The sequence below is a fragment of the Nanorana parkeri genome, unplaced genomic scaffold (assembly GCF_000935625.1).
Source record: "Nanorana parkeri isolate BGI_ZX_2015 unplaced genomic scaffold, ASM93562v1 scaffold537, whole genome shotgun sequence".
In the NCBI taxonomy this organism is placed as follows: Eukaryota; Metazoa; Chordata; class Amphibia; order Anura; family Dicroglossidae; genus Nanorana; species Nanorana parkeri.
In genome coordinates, this window is record NW_017306805.1 from 643,539 (window position 1) to 662,287 (window position 18,749).

The 18,749-nt window shown below is 40.5% G+C and overlaps 1 protein-coding gene across 2 annotated transcripts in view; it reads left to right on the forward strand.

Moving 5' to 3' along the window:
- Window positions 1-18,749, forward strand: part of LOC108791249 (guanine nucleotide-binding protein subunit alpha-11-like) — a 69,660-nt gene that overhangs the window by 34,848 nt on the left and 16,063 nt on the right. For both annotated transcript variants that reach the window (XM_018561681.1, XM_018561680.1), the window contains 4 exons: window positions 642-796; window positions 5,398-5,526; window positions 8,079-8,208; window positions 13,433-13,586. In XM_018561681.1, coding sequence (XP_018417183.1) covers window positions 642-796; window positions 5,398-5,526; window positions 8,079-8,208; window positions 13,433-13,586 — 568 coding nt within the window. The remainder of the gene's footprint in view (window positions 1-641; window positions 797-5,397; window positions 5,527-8,078; window positions 8,209-13,432; window positions 13,587-18,749) is intronic.

The window sequence follows — 18,749 nt, forward strand, 5'->3', positions numbered from 1 at the left end:
AAGGTTCATGGTCTGCACCCAGTAACTACTGATCTAAAAGCATTAAGTCTATTGTAGGGATGATACTTGAAGAATTCTTAAAGCGGACCTTTACACTCAAAAATCAAACTCTACCACTGCATCCCTCTATGTATGATGAATAATAATAACATAGACATATCAGGTGTAAAATTCTGTTATTTTAAAATACTTACACTTGCAGAGCATTCACTTCCTGCTTTAAAAGGGCAAAATGACTTCATTTTGCCAGAGCAATGCACACTGGTATTGCCCTGTCATCAGCAGAGCATTGCTGGGAAATCTTATGAGATCTTCGAGCATTTTCTTCACCTGAGATGATGTACATGGTCACATGTCCTAGTCACATGACTGGTCACATGTGCCAGAAATCCAGGAAGTAATAGGAGAGCTAGTAAGCTGCCATTAGTAAACATGTCTACTGTCAGAAGACTGGGGAAGAAAAGAGAAATAAGGTATGCAAAGAATACAAAGCCGGCAATTATCTAGAAGTATGTGTTTGTAGATTGTCATTACTAAACATTTCTAAAGGTGTGTTTGTTGTTATTTTAAAAATCTGGGTAACGGTGGTCTGCATTTTCTGCTCTTTGCACTGATGATGTCATTGTGTTCTGTCTTCACAGGTGAATAGGGGACTGATCAAAAGTTTGGATGTATATAATGTACAGCAGATAGAAAGACATCATGCTACCGCAATTAGGAAATTATGGAGTGATCCTGGTGTTCGCAAGTGTTATGAGAAAAGAAGAGAATTCCAGCTACTTGACTCTGCTTACTAGTAAGATCATTAGCAAGGGACTAGAATCTGTGGGAGATTAGATGTTCCAAACCTCTCTTGTGGAACACAGACAACCTTTAAAGCCTCAACTGCAAAAGACTAGTTGCACACCAAGAGAAGGGAAACAAAAAAGGGAAAGATATTGTACAGGCCTATTCATAATATTCGGTAATAGCCTATTCAAAATTCACCCCCTAGGGATTTTTGTTTCTAAGCTAAAGATCCAGTACCTCTTTTCTGCTCATCAGAGAGAAACAGCCCTCTAGTCTGATAGGGTTGTCAATCCTTTCTATGATCTCTACCCTTACAGATTCAAGATTTAATTCATATGTGATAACAAAGTGTTTTGTTTTTTTTAGTATTTTTATTAGACCTAATGTTGGAAAAGTGATCTTCAAAGTGTTTCTTCATATACGTTGTATAAATAGCTCTCCCTCCTTGCTTCCCCTCATCTCTGTGATTATGCCTGTCCTTAGGATGAAACATGAGAGGAGAGGTCCCAGACGGGGTTTCTTTGTGCATGTCCAGAACAATAAAGTTTAATTGAAATGTTATTGTCATCAGTGTGTGTCAGGTCTTTTGCAGTTGAGTTTGTATGGAGATCTTCCCCCCTGCAACTGAGTTTTCAGACTCTGGCACATGAAGCAAGTTTGAGAGCACTGACCATTGAGCAGTAACCATTGAGCAGTGACCATTAAAGCTTGACAGAGGCTCTAACCCTTTACAACTACATACATACTTAAAAAAGGTTTTGGCTGGGGTTCCACGTTAAGAAAAGGGTTCTGAAATGATACTGCAGATTTTCATAGTTTCTGCATATATAATATGTATTTAACCCCCGAGAACACCATCAATTATTCATTGTAATTTTTTCTTATTTCATACTAATGCAATTGTTCCTGCAATTAGTCTATGAGTCACCCACCTAAATTGTCAGCACAAACTTAGTTGGAGGAGAATTACAAAATAACCAAGCATAAGAAAAAATGACTCATGTTAACATTTATGGAGTGTCGGCAATGATTAAGGGAACAAGAAAGAAAAAGGCCGGAACTACCCATGAACTGGCTTTAACAAGGACTAAGCTTTGCATACCCACAGGCCTTACATTTAAAAATTGTTGTTACAATAGAATAGGATAACATTCTGGCTGCATGTGAAATAGTAAATAGAAAAAGCCTATAGGCCCAGATGGAAATGTTCAGCAGATTAACTGTTCTTCCTGATATTGCTGAAACATAGCACATTTGATCTTGCTAATATATTAGGCCACATGAGAAGTGAAAGAATTCATTCCTAAGCACTAAAATAGTAAAAACAGCAATACAATCAAGCAATTTAATCAAAAAGCATTATTTTAAAGCAGAGTACTTTACATTTTGTGAAGATGTCCAAGATTTACAAGCCTCTTAGAATAAAATGTAAGCTAAATAAATGCTTTATAGATAAATCAGACATGACATTTATTCAGTAGCTAAATGGTAAAATCACAGATTCTGTTACATTAACATTTGTGTTAAATCAGACATTTTGTAAAGTAAATGCTCAAAGTGCAACTGTACCTTTTATACAGTTTTCTTTTAAGAAGTTCCTTCCACTCTCATGAGTGCTGCCCACTAGACGAAATGCTTACATCTGGTCACAATCAATCCAGCGAACTTCATTATGCGGTCTCACTCGGAGCTCCACAGCCTTTCTTCTGAATCCTCATGCATTCTTATAGGAAAGCCTTAGGGGTTGAAAAAAGGGTCTTTACATAAGGATTGTAGAAAATATAAAAACAATAACAGCCTTTATTATATATTTATATACCAAGAAAGAAAAAAACCCTTCAAATTGCTTTATATATAGTAAACAGACAAACACATTTAAAAACTATAGCAGAACCTTTCTCAGCAAACAAATAGCATTGTTGTCTCGGCATAACTACTCATGTCTTCTGAAATATATCCATGCCACAGTAATGAAGGATACACTCTCTTTCCAAACATTGTTTACATGTTGCAGTAGAATGTCTGAAAATCAAATTCATTTGTAACAAGGAAAGATTGTATGACCACTTATCAATTTTTTGTGAGGTAGACAGGTGTCCAGCATAGCAGATTACAATAACGTTAGCACGTGTCTCACCATATATATCCCAGCAATACACTCAGATGGTTGTAAATTCATGAAAACCTCCTTGCCACTCCTCACTTTCCTTATAGTTTAAAGGGCAGGCCTGCATTCCTCCATCATGGTAGCATGTCACAATTTGTTTAAAAATAAGGCACAAGGCAACTGGGTATAAAACATTGCTATTGGAAACCACATAGACCATTTAAGCTGCAACCATCCTGTTCTGCCTCTGGCAGAAATAATAGGCTTACCTACCCGCCATATCAAAATCAGCTACAAGATGGAGCTGAAGAGAAAACATCTCTATCTAAAGCAGTTTCGAGACTGTTTCCCTTTAATAAAAAACGTCCAACATCCCTCAGTCCAAAGAGAAGGAAACAAGTGCATCTTGGGAGTTCAGGTTCCATTTTAGGACTGAGAATAGAGGAATCCACTACCATCCGCAGCACATGTTTGGAGGAAAGAGCCCAAATCTCTCCTAGGCAGCATTGCTGATATGGATGGACTTGTTTCTCTCAATATTTGTAAGCTGACACTATGTTTACATGTTTTGTATACTGATTGTATGTTTCTATGTTCTTTTACAAGTTTCACCCACCCTGTTTTGTTAATAAAGCATAAAGATTTCACCCAGTATGCAGTGTTGCAGGATAGGGGGGTTTAGCCTCGAGCTATACACAGGAAGCAGATTAACCTATAGCGGAGACAGAACACATCCAGTGCACCAATACATGTGGGATCCAGTCCTTCGCCTGCATTTATATAAAACAACAATATGAATGTTCAGACATATGTCTATCGCTGTAACACACCACATACGTAAGTCCAATTGAATTTTCAATGTCGGAAAAACTGGGAACACTAACTATATGTCGTTGATCGCATACAGTCCATTTAGCTTAATTCAGGAATCAAAATGGCATTAGCATGCAGAGATCATCTAAACATTCCACATTCACCATGATCACATAGCTGGACTAATTAATCATGTAGGAATGTATTGCATCTGAATAGGAACCATACATTGGAAATCCAGCTTTCCATCCTGGCTCAAGTTCATGGGTGAATCACTTGCCAGCTATGAGGATGTAGTAATTCTGGCTCACCTCACAAAAGTTGACAACCAGGAATTATGGACCGAGGTTCCCACTGGTTAAAACATGAGCTAGCCTTAATGTGTTTCTTTTTTCTTTCACGGCATATAAATGGGCCTTCCTGACACATCCTCCTTGTCGTTCTGCTCCTCCTTAATAACTCAGCCAATTATTAGTTAAAGAGGCTCTGTCACCAACATAAAGAATTGCAGGGAAAGCTTAGAAAAAAATTAAGTATTTTAAATGATTACTTGCAGTATTTTATTTTACTTTCTCAGTTTTTATCACAAACATACATACAGTATATATTACCATTTTGTCTTCCTTACCCACCTCACTTTATACCTTAGCTACTTGTGTACTCTACTAAGCTAGCACCACCACACTATATTTGGTCCTTTTCACAATGCCCACACCCTCATGTTTTGTTTGGTCCATATGTTTTAATTCTCCCCCTTTAGTTGTTCCCCTGTGAAAGCTCTTACCTGATCTTCCATAAACTCACCAATAATGCCTTTATTTTGTTTTGCTATGCTCATAAATGTAAAGGTAATTGATTCTGGTGTGCTTGCATATTTGCCTATTGCTATGGCAAGAAACAACATAGCAGTCTATTGACTACTGGCATCATTTTTAGTCATGTGACTGCCGTGTCTTCGCCTCTTTTTGTGTTGATCATACAATAAGGCTGCCATCCATTGCTGATAGCCGGGAACTGTCCCCTGGTATAGTCCCCTGCCCGCCTTTTTTTCTTCTATAAATTTATGACATTGCTGCCAGCTCACCAGCCCACCCACCATCCACCTGTCAGACCTGTGCCGCATAGAGCCAAGGAGGAGTTTAAAAACACATCCCTCAGGTCTGACAGGCTGGACCGGTAGGGGGGGACAGAAGCTGACAGCTGCATAGTTCACAAATGGAAGGGACCCAATGCCTCAATGCCGAGGTCCAGTGAGTACACCTGAGGGAGGGAGGGAAGAATTTGTGTTGGAGGTCATTTTGACATTGGAGGTGGGTGGATTGTATTTGAAGGCAGGGTAATTGGTGCTTGGAAGGTACTTTGTGCATTTATTACTTTTGACCTCTGCACTATGTGTGATATGCGCTCTTGGCCCAGGGCAGAGTAGCCACAGGCTTTATTTAACCATACACCTTTAAGCCCCTCACACTGTTTGGCCACACCCACAGTTTGGTCACACCCACCATTCACCATTAGACTTCAGAGACAGAACTGGCAGGATGGACAGATATTTATTAAACATTTACTCACACCAATACAGAAAACCTTGGACAATTACATTTACAAAGCAAAAAAGGGAGCTAGTTACATACACTGTAAAATGTATAAAAGGGTTACAAAATGTAAATGTATGCCTTCCTCTTTTGCAGCTACTTGTCCAATCTGGAACGTATTACAGAAGATGGATACCTACCAACTAATGAGGACATTGTAAGGATCAGGATGCCTACCACAGGAATCAATGAGTACTGTTTCACTGTGGACAATGCTAATCTTAGGTAAGAAACATGGAATAAAAAATATATATATAAAATCACATTCTGATGTGAATAAATTAGCTACTGTAAATTGTTTTAGTGTGTCTAAACTTTTCAAGACTTTGATTTAAAATGTATAAACTGTGATGTTTTTCTTTTACTTTGCTTCCCTCTCCTGAATAGCTCTGATTGACTGGTTTGTGGATAAATTCCGCAATTGTACTATAGGGGGAAGTAAATGTATGGGTATATTAAGAAGAGGTAAAAGACTAAAGTTCATGAAACAATAAATTGCCCTACCTTTCTCTTGTTTGTAGGTATTTACAGTTGAAAAGTAGCTGTAAGTATAAAGTAGGGATCAGCAATTCAGGGGTTCGTAAAATTCTGCTTTAAATCCCCGAAAACCAAAATATTAAAAGGAGAATTATGAGGCGAGTGATTTTCACTCAGCCTCATAATCTGAGCCGACCTGTGACAATGAAACTGTCACAGGTCAGCTCAGTAGATCGTGAAGTGAGCGAACACATACCGTCGCTCGCTCACTTCTTGATCTACCCCTGCAGAGAGCCATGACTGTCACTCACGGCTCCCTGCAGGGATTCCCTCCCTCCCCTGTCCGATGCTCCAGCGCTGACTGGCGGAACGGACGGGGTAGGGGGGCAGGTACAGCTGGCTCTGCCTCTAGATAGGCAGAGCCAGCTGTCACTCACGCAGCTGGGTGGATCCAGACAGCATTGTCGGGATCCGTTCCAGCGTCTCAGTATACCGCGAGCTGTAGCTCGTGGTAGCTCGCGGTACACTGAGCTTTGGGTGACGGAAGGACGCTAGTTTGTGTCCTCCCGTTACCCTTAGGAGAAATATGAGGAAAAGCCCTGACCCCATAGTTCTCCTTTAAGGGGGATATGGGACAAATCTGGATACTAAATTCTGGCCATTTTCAAGGTTAACATGCAAACTGTTGTCAACTTGCCCATTAGGGTATGGGGAGTTGTGAACTGCCTTGGAGGAGAGGGTCCTTTTATTGCAACTTCAATAGCGACAAAGCAAAAAAAGCCATCCTTTGAATTACATGTGTGTGAGATGCCTTTAAGCTCTATGTGTTGTTATGGAACAGTATGATTTTTATGGACACTCTGTTCAGGCATGACATATTTTGAATGTTTAATTAATGTTATAACTTTGCATTTAGATTGTCTTAAATCCAGCAGCAATTCCTCAATCTGTTTAAAAGCAAAAGACAGGAATCACCAGCACTCAGTAATATCATTCAATATGTCCATTTATTTGGACAAATCGTCACAATGAAAAAAGCCAACGTTTTGGGGCCACACTTGGCTTTTTTCATTGTGATGATTTGTCCAAATAAATGGACATATTGAATTATATTACTGAGTGCTGGTGATTCCTGACTTCTGCCCTGTGTCTGCACGGTGCCATCCGTGGTCATCACTGCATGCACCACTGTTGCATAGGCCGGGAACGTTGTGGGGAGTGCGGAGGGACTTTCTAGCTACCTCAGGCCCCGTTCACATATAGCAACTTGTCGTTCGATTTCCGCCGCCATATCGCGCATTTTTGCCGCGCGATATCGCGAGAAGTCGCCGGCCAATGCTATTCAATGGAGCTGTCTTAACTCCATGTCGCGCGTCGCGGTCGCAAGTCGCTTCTACCGGACCCTTTTTTCGGCGGATTTTGCGCGATTTTGCTCTTTTCTATGGAGCCCGACGGAGAAGGTCGCGCTACCGTCGCTGGAACTTCGCCCCGAAAGTCGCGCTATCCCGGCCGCTGCAAAGGTATGTCGCTATATGTGAACGGGGCCTTAATCTGTTTAAATTCATCTTTTTTCAGGTAGTTTGGCTGCGATGCCTGATTTTTTTTATCCAGTGATTATAGGCCTGAATTGAATGGTGGAAGTAGGAGCCACAGCAGATCTAAAAGCTATAAGGAAGTAGGCAAAATAAAGCTGAAGCCCTCAACTGTGACAAGTTGGACAATGGCAGAGTGCACAAAAAACAACCCCACATTCAAAGATTAAAGTGTATTATTGGAGAAACAAAAATGCCAGAAATATTGTACAGTTGCTGGACTGTATGTAAGCAGCTTGGCAATGTAATCTTCAGAAGCAAGACAGGTTTTATCTTGAAATAAACCTTAGAGTATATTCTTTGAGAAACAATAGCCACAAATATTGTTCAGTGGAGTATGTAAGCAGCTTGGTCAGGCCACAATTTAAGAGGGAGAGAGCCTATGAAGCTTTTTTATAGTGTTAAATGTTATTGCTGTGGACAAGCTTCCTGGGTGAATTAATGCAAGACATTCTGTTTATGCTTTTCTGAAGCAGGAAGTGCAATAAAGTTGGTTGTGGCCAGTTTGAATTTTAGCTGACGCTGGTGAAAGTTTGGCTGATGTTATTACAATTTGTTTTCCAGAGCTGCTGTTTAGTCTGCTAAAAATGATCAAGCATGTCTATATGTGTCATTACCATTCCATGGTTAACTTCACTTATTCGCTAGGACTATATTGTATAGTCTCTCTGTTATTGAATCTAATTTCACGTATCATATTTTTCCCAGGATAGTGGATGTAGGGGGGCAGAAATCTGAGCGCAAGAAGTGGATCCACTGCTTTGAAAATGTGAATGCTCTCATTTACCTGGCATCTCTCAGTGAATATGACCAACAGCTCGAAGAGAAGAAAGATGAGGTAACTTTTAAACACTACGGACAGATTCAGACTTTTTCTTTGCATTAACAAGCAGTGCAGTCATGTTATGGTATTCTTTATTTTGAATAGCACCCTAACGGTCCTGTAAACCATCTGTGCGCATGCCTGCAGTGCATAGGAATAAATTGGTACAGGTCCAATAAAACCTGTATTGTAGTGCATTGGCAGACAATTCAAAAGTCTACAGCAGCCTATGAAATAGACAGGGCATCTGAACACAATGGCATACAGTACATAGCATATTTGACACCTGGGGTGGATTATATTTTTAACATCACCATTCTGTATACGTCAAAATGATTTATATTAATATTTATGACGTTAAACGAATACTCGTTGTGGTTAGAAAAATAAAACCGTAACAGTTTTCTTTATCTGAACATTTTGTATATGTTATGATGTCATTCAAAAATAAAAAAAAGCATTACAATAAGGTTTATGAACTATGTGTGTCACAGAAAAACATGGGGATAATAGTAGTGTACGTGGTTTGATAGTGACAGGCCTTCAGGCAGGGCTTTTTTGGCAGAAAATAAGAGCAGGTACTTACCCCTCCCACCCTGGGCCACCCTTTTTTAGAAAATACGGAACCAAGTATAATTTTGTGGTGATACAGAAGTAATTTTTATAGATTTTTTTAATGATAAAAAGAAATGGGGTAAAATGTACAAAACAAGAAATATACAGCACTTTCTAAATCTCGGAGGCACTTCAAGATTTTTCCACATTTTTGTCATATGTAAACAATAGCACTCAAACATATGCATGCAAGTACATGAGCACACGTACACCAATGCATACCCACACAGGCACAAAAGCACAGCATATATGCACCTACACAAGTATATGCACCTGCGCATTCACAAGCACCCGAACATGCACCTGCATGCAGCTCTTAGAGGAGCTGTGATATGCCATCTACATGAATATTACATGGCAATACGAGGCAACATTAGAAAACCCACCACTGCCATCCTAATCGCATGGAAATGTTATAAGGCATTAGAGTACTTACCACTGCATGTTAAACATTACGCCAAATCATCTTATTGAACTGCATCTCAGCTTGATGGCTTAAATGTAAATGAAATGATGAACACTATGTCCAACGTTTCCTTTTCTTATGCAAATCAAATCAAAAATCAATGTTTTGGTTATGTATAACTAACAGCAGATGTCAGTTTATGACTACCCCATAAGAGAGCTCAGTAGAACTCTTACAAGTTTCCACAAGGCTGCATTTACCTCCAGCTCACGAGGTATAATTTCAATGTGTGTGGAGTTTGCTGTCCCTCTTTCACACCTTGCTGGCTGCAGCTACTGTAGGCGAGTGCCCCTATGACTGTGCTGATCTACTAGCCAGACCCTTTGGGGGGGATTTACTAACCTAAACACACGCACGCACTAGGTGCGTGTGATTTTTACACAGCAAAACGTATTTATCAACCAAAAAGTCTCTAAAAGCATATTTCCACTAATGCCATATATGGAAAAATCATGCACATGATGCATATATAATGCTGCTTCACAGTTTAGACAAAAACGGTTAGCTCATGCATTTACATTCCTGCATTCATCAACGCAAGCAACCCAACATAGAGCTAATTTACACAACATCACCTTGCAAATTCATGCAGGGCTTTGCACAACACACCTGCTGGGTGTGTACACACTACAAAGGTGTTTAGATTCCACCCATAGATCATGCTGGAGGGAACACACTACAGAGGTGTATACATGTTCGTGGTGTGTTTATAAGGTTAGTAAATCAACCCCTTTGAGTCTATCTTCAGCACATATACTTCTGCTTGTCTATGTGCTGCTGGTCAGATAATAAGCCATGGCTGAAGTTAACACACCTCAGGCCTAACCACACCCCTGAAAACACTTCTCAGCAGCCTAGAGGAAGGAGCGACTATTTAGGATGAGAACAAGGGAAGGGGAGCTGCCACTGGAAATTACCTGTTTGTTCAAATTTTCTTCCCTAGCCTGTAAGCAATAAATTGCCCATCGGAGGCTGGAGCTGCCCACAAGTAACCCTCTGCTTGGAGGTGCCAGCATGCAATACCAGCACGTTCCAGCCAATTGTTTATTTTGTCGACACATTATTATTGTCCCATCATTGAGGCAACATTTTTCAATAAGCTCCTCTGCAACTGCTATTTGATACCTTTTCATTGCTCCCTTAAAGAAAGCTACTCTGTCTGTAAAACTCCGTCACTTGACTCATTAGAGTGTTTTCAAACACTTATTCATTTAAGTGGCAAATATCTAAAGTATGTAGGTGAGAGCCCTTGTGGATTTTTCTTTTTTTTTGCAGAGAAGGAAAAACAAATTAGATTTGAAGAAAAAACAGTTAAGTTGTTTATCTAACAATCTAATAACTGAGGACACATAATTCTAGCAAGAAAACATTTCAGTAAAATTTCCCCAAATGTTTTGCTTGTTTTAGTCCTTTGTAGTGCCAGAATTAGGTTTTCTTGCACCCGAAGTGACTGTTCCCCAATTTTGTCCAGCTGCGATCCAGGCATTGGTAGAAAGCTATGACATGAGAAAAGGATAACAGCTTGTATGACAGGTACTGTTAGATGGGATAGCAACAGAAATTGTATGGGTCACTTAAATAGCAATAACATTCATGAAGATGACCAGAGATCTAGGTCTATCAACAGGCATTGTTTTCTTGCCTTTGACATGCACATCAAATCCAGGTCAGCAAAATCCCATAGACTTTATTTGAACAGTACACATTTCAGGTTAAAAAACTGGAAAAGGAAGCGCTACTACCCTGTAGAGAAAGTGTGGTCACAATAATGAATAAAATGTAATGACTAACTCTCAGATGTAAGCATCAAGGAAAAATGGAAGTAACTCACTGTTGGTAGTTCTGTATCTGTCCAGAAGGTGGCGTAGCACTGCCCGGGGGGGGCGGGGGGTACGGGGGAAGCAGTGGACAATAATGCTCAATCAAATCAGTCTGGGGTGGATGGTAACTGTGGGGTATACCATAGGGCGAAACGGCAGAACTCAGCTGGCCAGGCTGAGCCTGTTCCAACCCAGCTGCCTCTCAGCCCCTCACTGACGTCACACTGTCATCCCACGGAGCTTCCCATTGACAGACTCAGCGAGCTGCGGCTGAAGTGACAGTGCTGCAGCGACATCCTCCGCCGCTCTCTCATTGATTCGAGTAGGTTCAGCCTGGCCAGCTGAGTTCTGCTGTTTCGCCCTATGGTACATCCCACAGTTACCATCCACCCCAGACTGTTTTGAGTGAGCATTATTGTCTACTGCAATGACAGCTAGCTCCGCCCAATAGTTTTCTATTGGCCAGTGGTTCTGCTGCCGTAAAAAAAAAAAAAACTCTCCCGGGTGCTCCGGGAGTCTCCCGCTCCCGGCCGCCCAGAAGAGAAACACTGATTTGTCTTTTTTTCTTTATTTTGACATAGAGCCGTGTCAGAATAGAAAAAATAAATAAATAAAACATTTTTTGCCCATTGGAATGCATTGCTAGATTTCTATTGGCTATTTCAATTTGCAATAGCCAATAGTCAACTAGCATTGCACCCGCCCTCTGCAGCAGTTCTCTATCAGGTCCATCAGCAGAGGGCGGGTACAATGCTAGTTTACCCAGGAGAGTTTGCTGTCTGGAGATCCGTGTCCCTGGTTAGCTGGTAACCAGGGACACTGATCTCTCTGCAAGTGGCCGGAGCCAGCCGTAAGATCACGGCTGGCTCCACCCAGCTGTCAGAAGCAGGCTGTCGGCCGGCCGATGGCCCGCCGCTCGGCCAGCTTCGGCTTTGAATAATTTGGCAGCTTGTAAATGAATAAAATCTTACTTATTTGATAGCATTCTACCCGCTAGTATCACAGTATTAACTGCCACGTTATTATAAAATGTAACACCTAATAGTATTTGCCTGAGGTTAGGCTAAGGGTTTCATTTATAAAATGTCTCAGGGAATTTCCTAGAGCAAATGCCTAATCTGAACAGCATCATCTAGGGGATCTAGTGATGTCTGAACTGAATCCATCCAGCTGTATGCTGGGTAGAAGTTTTATAAATAAAGCCTTAAGTGTTAAGTCATGGCTCCCAACTGTCCCTCATTCGACCAAATCCCTCTGTCCCCTGTTCCTCTTCATTCCTCCCTATTTTTATTCTGATGTATTGATCTCTATTAAAAATGTACTATTGAATTAGTTACATTTATAAATCAGCCCCTGAGGGGTTAAAGCTCACTCGCTACCACCCTATATCAACCTCTGTGTCACTGCTCCTTCTTCTGTGACCACCATTGCAAAATACCTGGTGCTTCTGGGTATGGAGGAGCATATAACCTACTCCCATGATGCAGCATTTTGTACTTTTGGCAAATCACTTGGCCCAAGTAAGTTAGAGGATGTGGCATCGCTGCTTCCTCTGAGCTCTGAGGGACCGTAACAGAGAATGCAGTGGCAGGGTAATGAAGGGGAGATAAGTATAAAGTGATCAGGGGGTGCTCTTTACATAGACATGGGTCATCGTTGACCCACTTTCTAAACATTCTAGATCTACTTATCTAATAGTTTTAATATGTGCTAAGTGTTCTAGCTGGAAGTATGTTCATTTAGGAGTTTCTAATCTGCATGTTTGATACAGCTAACTGATTGATACAGTTTTGTATGATATGAAAGGAACTAATACAATAAACCTAAAAGTAACTGGTGTATCTCAAGCCCTAACTTGTATTCTTATTTTTGAATAGAGTGGAGAAGGGTTAGGACCCTTATCAGGTTTGTATTGCGATCCAGGCCTCCCTTAGAGACATTTTCCCTCACTTCCTGTCCTGCTGACAATGTTTTATCAGATAGGAAGTCAGGAAAACTTTTCAATAGCAACACAGAAAATACAATTTAGTAGAGTAGGGGAAGGCTAGAACCAGATTTTTTATTTCTGTTTGTGCTTCTTTTGAAGATTTTTCCCTCACTTCCTGTCTAGTAAAACGATTGTCAGCAGGACAGGAAGTGAAGGGAAATCTCTCTAATGGAGCCCTGATAGCAGTACAAACCTGTCAGGTATTCTAACCACCCTTCACTCTATCCAAAACTAGAGAAGTTTTTGGCTTGACATATCACACACAATTACCACTATTTACCTGAATCAATTTTCCTTTTTGAAATGTAGCACAAAAAGCTTCAACTGACACTTTTGACCTTTTTATCATAGAATCGAATGAGAGAGAGCATGGCACTCTTCAAGCAAATAATGGTGCTTCCTTGGTTTATAGATACTCCTATTATTGTTTTCCTCAACAAGACTGACTTGCTGGCTGAGAAGGTCTACATGTCTGATTTGGCTGCATACTTCCCCAATTTCAAAGGTACATTACAAGGTCAAAATAAGCTGTGGTACTACAACAAACATTTCTTTGTTTAAGTAACAATATTAAAAAAAACAGACATACTGCTGAAGTGTTCATATTGATATAAGAGCTGTTGTATAATGGCAACTAGTAGGCAGAAGCTAACAGATCCTGTGTAATAAGTGCTCTGTGCGCTGTATGCATTGTAACATTTATGCAAGGTTTACATGCATACAGGGTATAGTGCAAAAGTGCCCTATTGGTTTCTTGCGTGCTGGGAGGTTTGAGCCATCTGCTTCCCTCAATTAAGGAATCTCGGCGGCAAGGAGCAACCAAGCAACAAGTCTTGAGCTACCTAGCATGCTTGTTGCTAGGATGCAAGTGGCTCCTTGCACCTGGTATCCTTTGTTGCTATGACGCTAGACAGCTAAAACCGCCTGCATTCTAGCAACGAAGGATGTTAGGTGGTTTGAGCTGCCTGCATCCTAGCAACAAAGGACTCTAGGCAGCTCGAGCCACCTGTATCCTAGCAACAACGGATTGCTCCCTTCCTTATAGCTTTCTTTGTTGCTAGGAAGCAGGTAGCTCTAAAGGAGTGCTCTGTAAACATATAAACATTAGCACAAGCAAAACAGGGTCATATGCATAACCTCAGGCACAGATGTTTTTATTTTACGCATCTGAGTGCAGTGCAAGTTGACTGATCTTTATGCACTCTGTGCATGGGCCCAGGGAAAACAATACACCTGTGTTTAGATCTGTAAAAAGTAAAACACAAAATACAGTGCCAATAAAAACACAGCATCTTTATGGCCTTGTGCATGAGCCCAAAAACAGGTTGATAACATGGATAATAATAAACAACAACATATATTAACAATAAAAATAGTAGTAATAATAATAATAATATTGTTATTTATAGTATAAAAATAAAAGATCATTTTGTGTTTCCTGTTAGAATCATAGGAAGGTTCTTGGTCTTATTTAGTTTACACCCCCCTGTGAATATGCTCCAACTTCCTCACTGCTCTCTTTCTCAGTGCTCGCTTTGCCCTCCCAACTCTCCTTTGCAGTACTGGAGGATTCCTGTAGTTTTGCACCCTAATGGCTCATGCAGGACTTCTCTCTCTGCTCATATACTGTATACGCTAATGTTAAACTGTCCCCATGTTTCTAAACTAAACGTTTCCTACTAAAAACATTGTTTACACTGACTGATAAAATAAAAAATACTACCTAAGCCACATAAGTAATAAATAATATTAATAATGAATAAGCTGTTTAAGGAATGAGCACTTTTTGCATGCAGTAATAACAATAAAAATAAGAAGCAACACATATATCAATAATATTAAAATAATAAACATACAGATTGATGTATGAATCTCTACATTTGTACCAGTAAGGCAGCCAATTTGGCATGGAAGACAAAAGTCTTAAGACTGCTGATAACAAGCAGTGGTATAATCTAGGATTATCTAAAAAAAAGTTCTGCGGAAGGACGAGAATGTTCACTATAAAGAGGCATGCCCTGCAGAATAGAAAGAACTAATAGAAGGAGATAGGGCTGAATACAACTGGCTGTGTGTCTGTAGGCTTTAGTCACATAAATCTTATCTTGTGTATCAGGAAGTGTAAATGCACAAAGAAGATATATCATTCATAAAAGAAAAAAGTCATAGCTTGCTGATGATGAGCATCGTTGTCTCATACAGGAACATGAGATAAAAGCGACAGGTCACCAGCACTCAGATAATTTAAATAGGTATGTCCTTTTTAATGGACAATTGTGTCACAACAATCAACAAAGCCGACGTTTCGGGGCCGCGCAGGGTTCCTTCTTCAAGGCAGAAAGATGTGAGGTCACATCTTTCTGCCTTGAAGAAGGGACCCTGCGCGGCCCCGAAACGTCGGCTTTGTTGATTGTTGTGACACAATTGTCCATTAAAAAGGACATACCTATTTAAATTATCTGAGTGCTGGTGACCTGTCGTTTTTATCTGGTATTTTGCACAGTGCCATCCGTGGTCGTTACTACAAGCACCATCGTTCTTATTGGCCGGGATTGCTGTAAGGTGTGCGGAGAGCACCCTCACCAACTCATACAGGAACATAACTACGGTATGTGTGATGGACCTTTTCCCCCCTTTTTTTACCTGGTGATTCTGACAGTAACATACTTCCTGTCCTAGGGTGACCATGCCCACTCATCGTACTCTATCTATGAAGTAGCAGCTCTCCTGATTTGGGCTCCAACATCTCCCCCTCTCCATCTTCATAACATAGAGAGGAGGGGTTCTGTAGCCTTCAAAGATAGTTGTAAACCACATAATTATTAAGAATGCAGCACAGGTACAGAGCACAACTGATAAGATTTAGCACAATAAGCTGAAAAGATATAACAAAACACTTTAAATGGTATTAACAAACCTAAAGGGAGCAAATAAGAGAAGTTCATTTTTTAGGGGTTATGTACACTTTAAGGGGCCCCTTGTCTTTCTACTATCAATTATTTTAGTAATACAGACTATTTGTTGCTCTTAAGGCAATATTATAGAAGTTCACAGAACACACTTTGTGTGTTGCACTTTCTTTAGTCCACAGGAAACTTTCTTTACCATGAAAGGGCCCGTTAGTTGTGTTTGCTTTCCAGGTCAAATGTCCCAGGTCTTCTATTGGCAATCATTCTCATTCATGCAGAAATCCATCACTTAAAAGAGAATTATGGCTAAACCTTTTTTGACCGTAGTTCTCTTTTGGGTCAAAGGAGGACAAATACTATTGCCCTCTTTCCGCTGACAGTGCAGAGCCGCACTGCAGCCAGGAAAGATCCTGACAAGACTGTTGTCTGATTGACAGCTGGCTCTGCTCACCCCCTCCCCTTTCTGTCCCTCAAGTCTGCCCTGGAGGAACAGAGAGGGGAGGGAATATTCCCTATGGGAACCGGTGACTGACAGGCTCTACTCTGCAGAGAGATCATGAACTGAGCAATTAGCGGTATGTGATCACTCAGTTCTCGATCTATAGAGCCAGCGTGTGACAGCTGCAGTGTCACACATCAGCTCTGGGGATGAGTGTACCCTACTCATCCAACAGTTCTCCTTTAACAATGTATGTCCAGAATGCAAGTGATCCTTTACAGTCATATAAACAATATACTGCCTTCTTCTGAGAACTCTTGGCTCAGTTACTCTTCTTGTGGTTGGTACATGCAATGGTCAGAGAGCCACTTCTACTGGCTAGATCTGTCACCAATTGCCTGGCATATACACAGGTTAGTCACTGATTTTTCTTGAGCTCCATCCTTCGTCTGAACACAGCAACAGTCTACCAGGGAGAGCAATGTCCCTTTTCAAGAATATTAGGTGTTATCCCTTTGAATCCCACACTACTTTTCTAATTCCACCTGATCAGAAGCTGTGTTGTCTATTTTGCTCGTTGTATGATTTCAGTTTTTGATTGAACATTTCTGGACTCTCAATGTTTGGTATTGCTTTGTTCCATAATAAGAGATAGCCAACTCCCTGTAAACCCGAACATTTTAGTATATTACAAAGTGTCTTTTTTTGTAGTAGTAGTAGTATACTGTATGTAAATTACAATATATATTTAGTAAATAAACAAATAAATAAATAATAGATGTAGTAATATTATATAGTAATAAAATATTATTTAGAAATACAATAATATATAGAAAACCTTTCCAAGGCCAATATAGAGTACTGATCCTGGGCAAATTCACATTAGTTTTGAATTTTATATTATTTTGTACATTAAACGATAGTAGTGTGTCATAAATAGTGTACAAATCTGCAATGAACATGTGAAAGCCTTCTTCTGTTTCAATTAAAACATTGAGAAGCAGTTCCACCCACCCTGGAAGCAAAGAAACCTAATAGTAATGGCAACTAGGTCATGCTATAAAGTGAGCTTGTAAAAATGATATTCCTTGTTGTAACCTGCACCCAATGGTCATGTAAGTATCTGTAAACCTCCTATAGTGTTAAATTATATTTTTTCCACAAAAAAATTATATTTAGCCATTGAAAACCCTATTTTCTCATAAATCATTATTTTATCTCATAAGGTTTTATTTTATCACCACCTCAAACAGCTTATTTTCTTTCTCTCTTCCACAAGCTGCTATTTAAGGTCCCAGTTATCATCACCCTGAAGCTGGTATTTTAAAGTTTATTTCAGGAGTCTGAGTTGCATTTTTGAATTGATATTAGAGTAAAGTTATCTAAAATATGGATGTCAGATTTTAAAAAGGCAACAGCAAAAAGTTTCCTAGTTTTGCTTGACAGATTTTAAAAAAGGGGCACAATTTTAGTGCTTGCCATAGACGCTATATTTTGTAGGTACACCTCTGGGTTTGCATTCCTGCTGTGGTCGTTATGAGTGGCTCCCTCTCTCCCTGTTGGATTTTTCCCATTTTAGGCCCGGTGCAGACCTGAGCAACCCCATTGATTTCAATGGGGGTGACATCCACATGGCAATCACAGAAAAAAGGTACCTTTTTTGTGCAATGCACGACACACGGCTGTTTTAGTCAAGATCGTGTTCAGATGCACGGGCAGAATTGCGGCGGAAAACCGCTTGATCCGCCCGGCGCGACTGGGGTGCCATTTGAAAATAATGGCACCCATAGCGCGATCGTCTGTGATGGGCGACTCCGTGACCGCGCGGCAATCTGTGTGGTAGAACAGTAGAAAGGCATCATGGCACACTCACAAACCAGCATGTAAAACAACTTGTCTCACCACTAAGGATAATAACAGAGGTTTGGATACACGTCTTCTGCAGAGGATGTGAAAGCCGCACTGCCGCGCCAAGGCACCTCTTATAGTGCTGTCCTAACTCTAAACTATGAGAGTCTCCATCTTGGAGCACATGGGGGCAGAAGATATCAAATTGGGTGCAGGCCTGTCAGGAGGACGCCCTACCTCCTTAAAGGTACAGAAACACACAAGGGATCCCGCACATCCCATTGGCAGCTGAGAAACCCCATGCGTCGCTGCACCAAATCGGTAAAGCAAAACAAACGACAAACGCACTCAACAATTTGTTACCAGTTATACAGTAAGGTGCACACGAAATGGGCTTTGAACAGTAGAACAGTAGAAAGGCATCATGGCACACTCACAATCTGTGTGGTATCGTGCATGATACCCTTATATT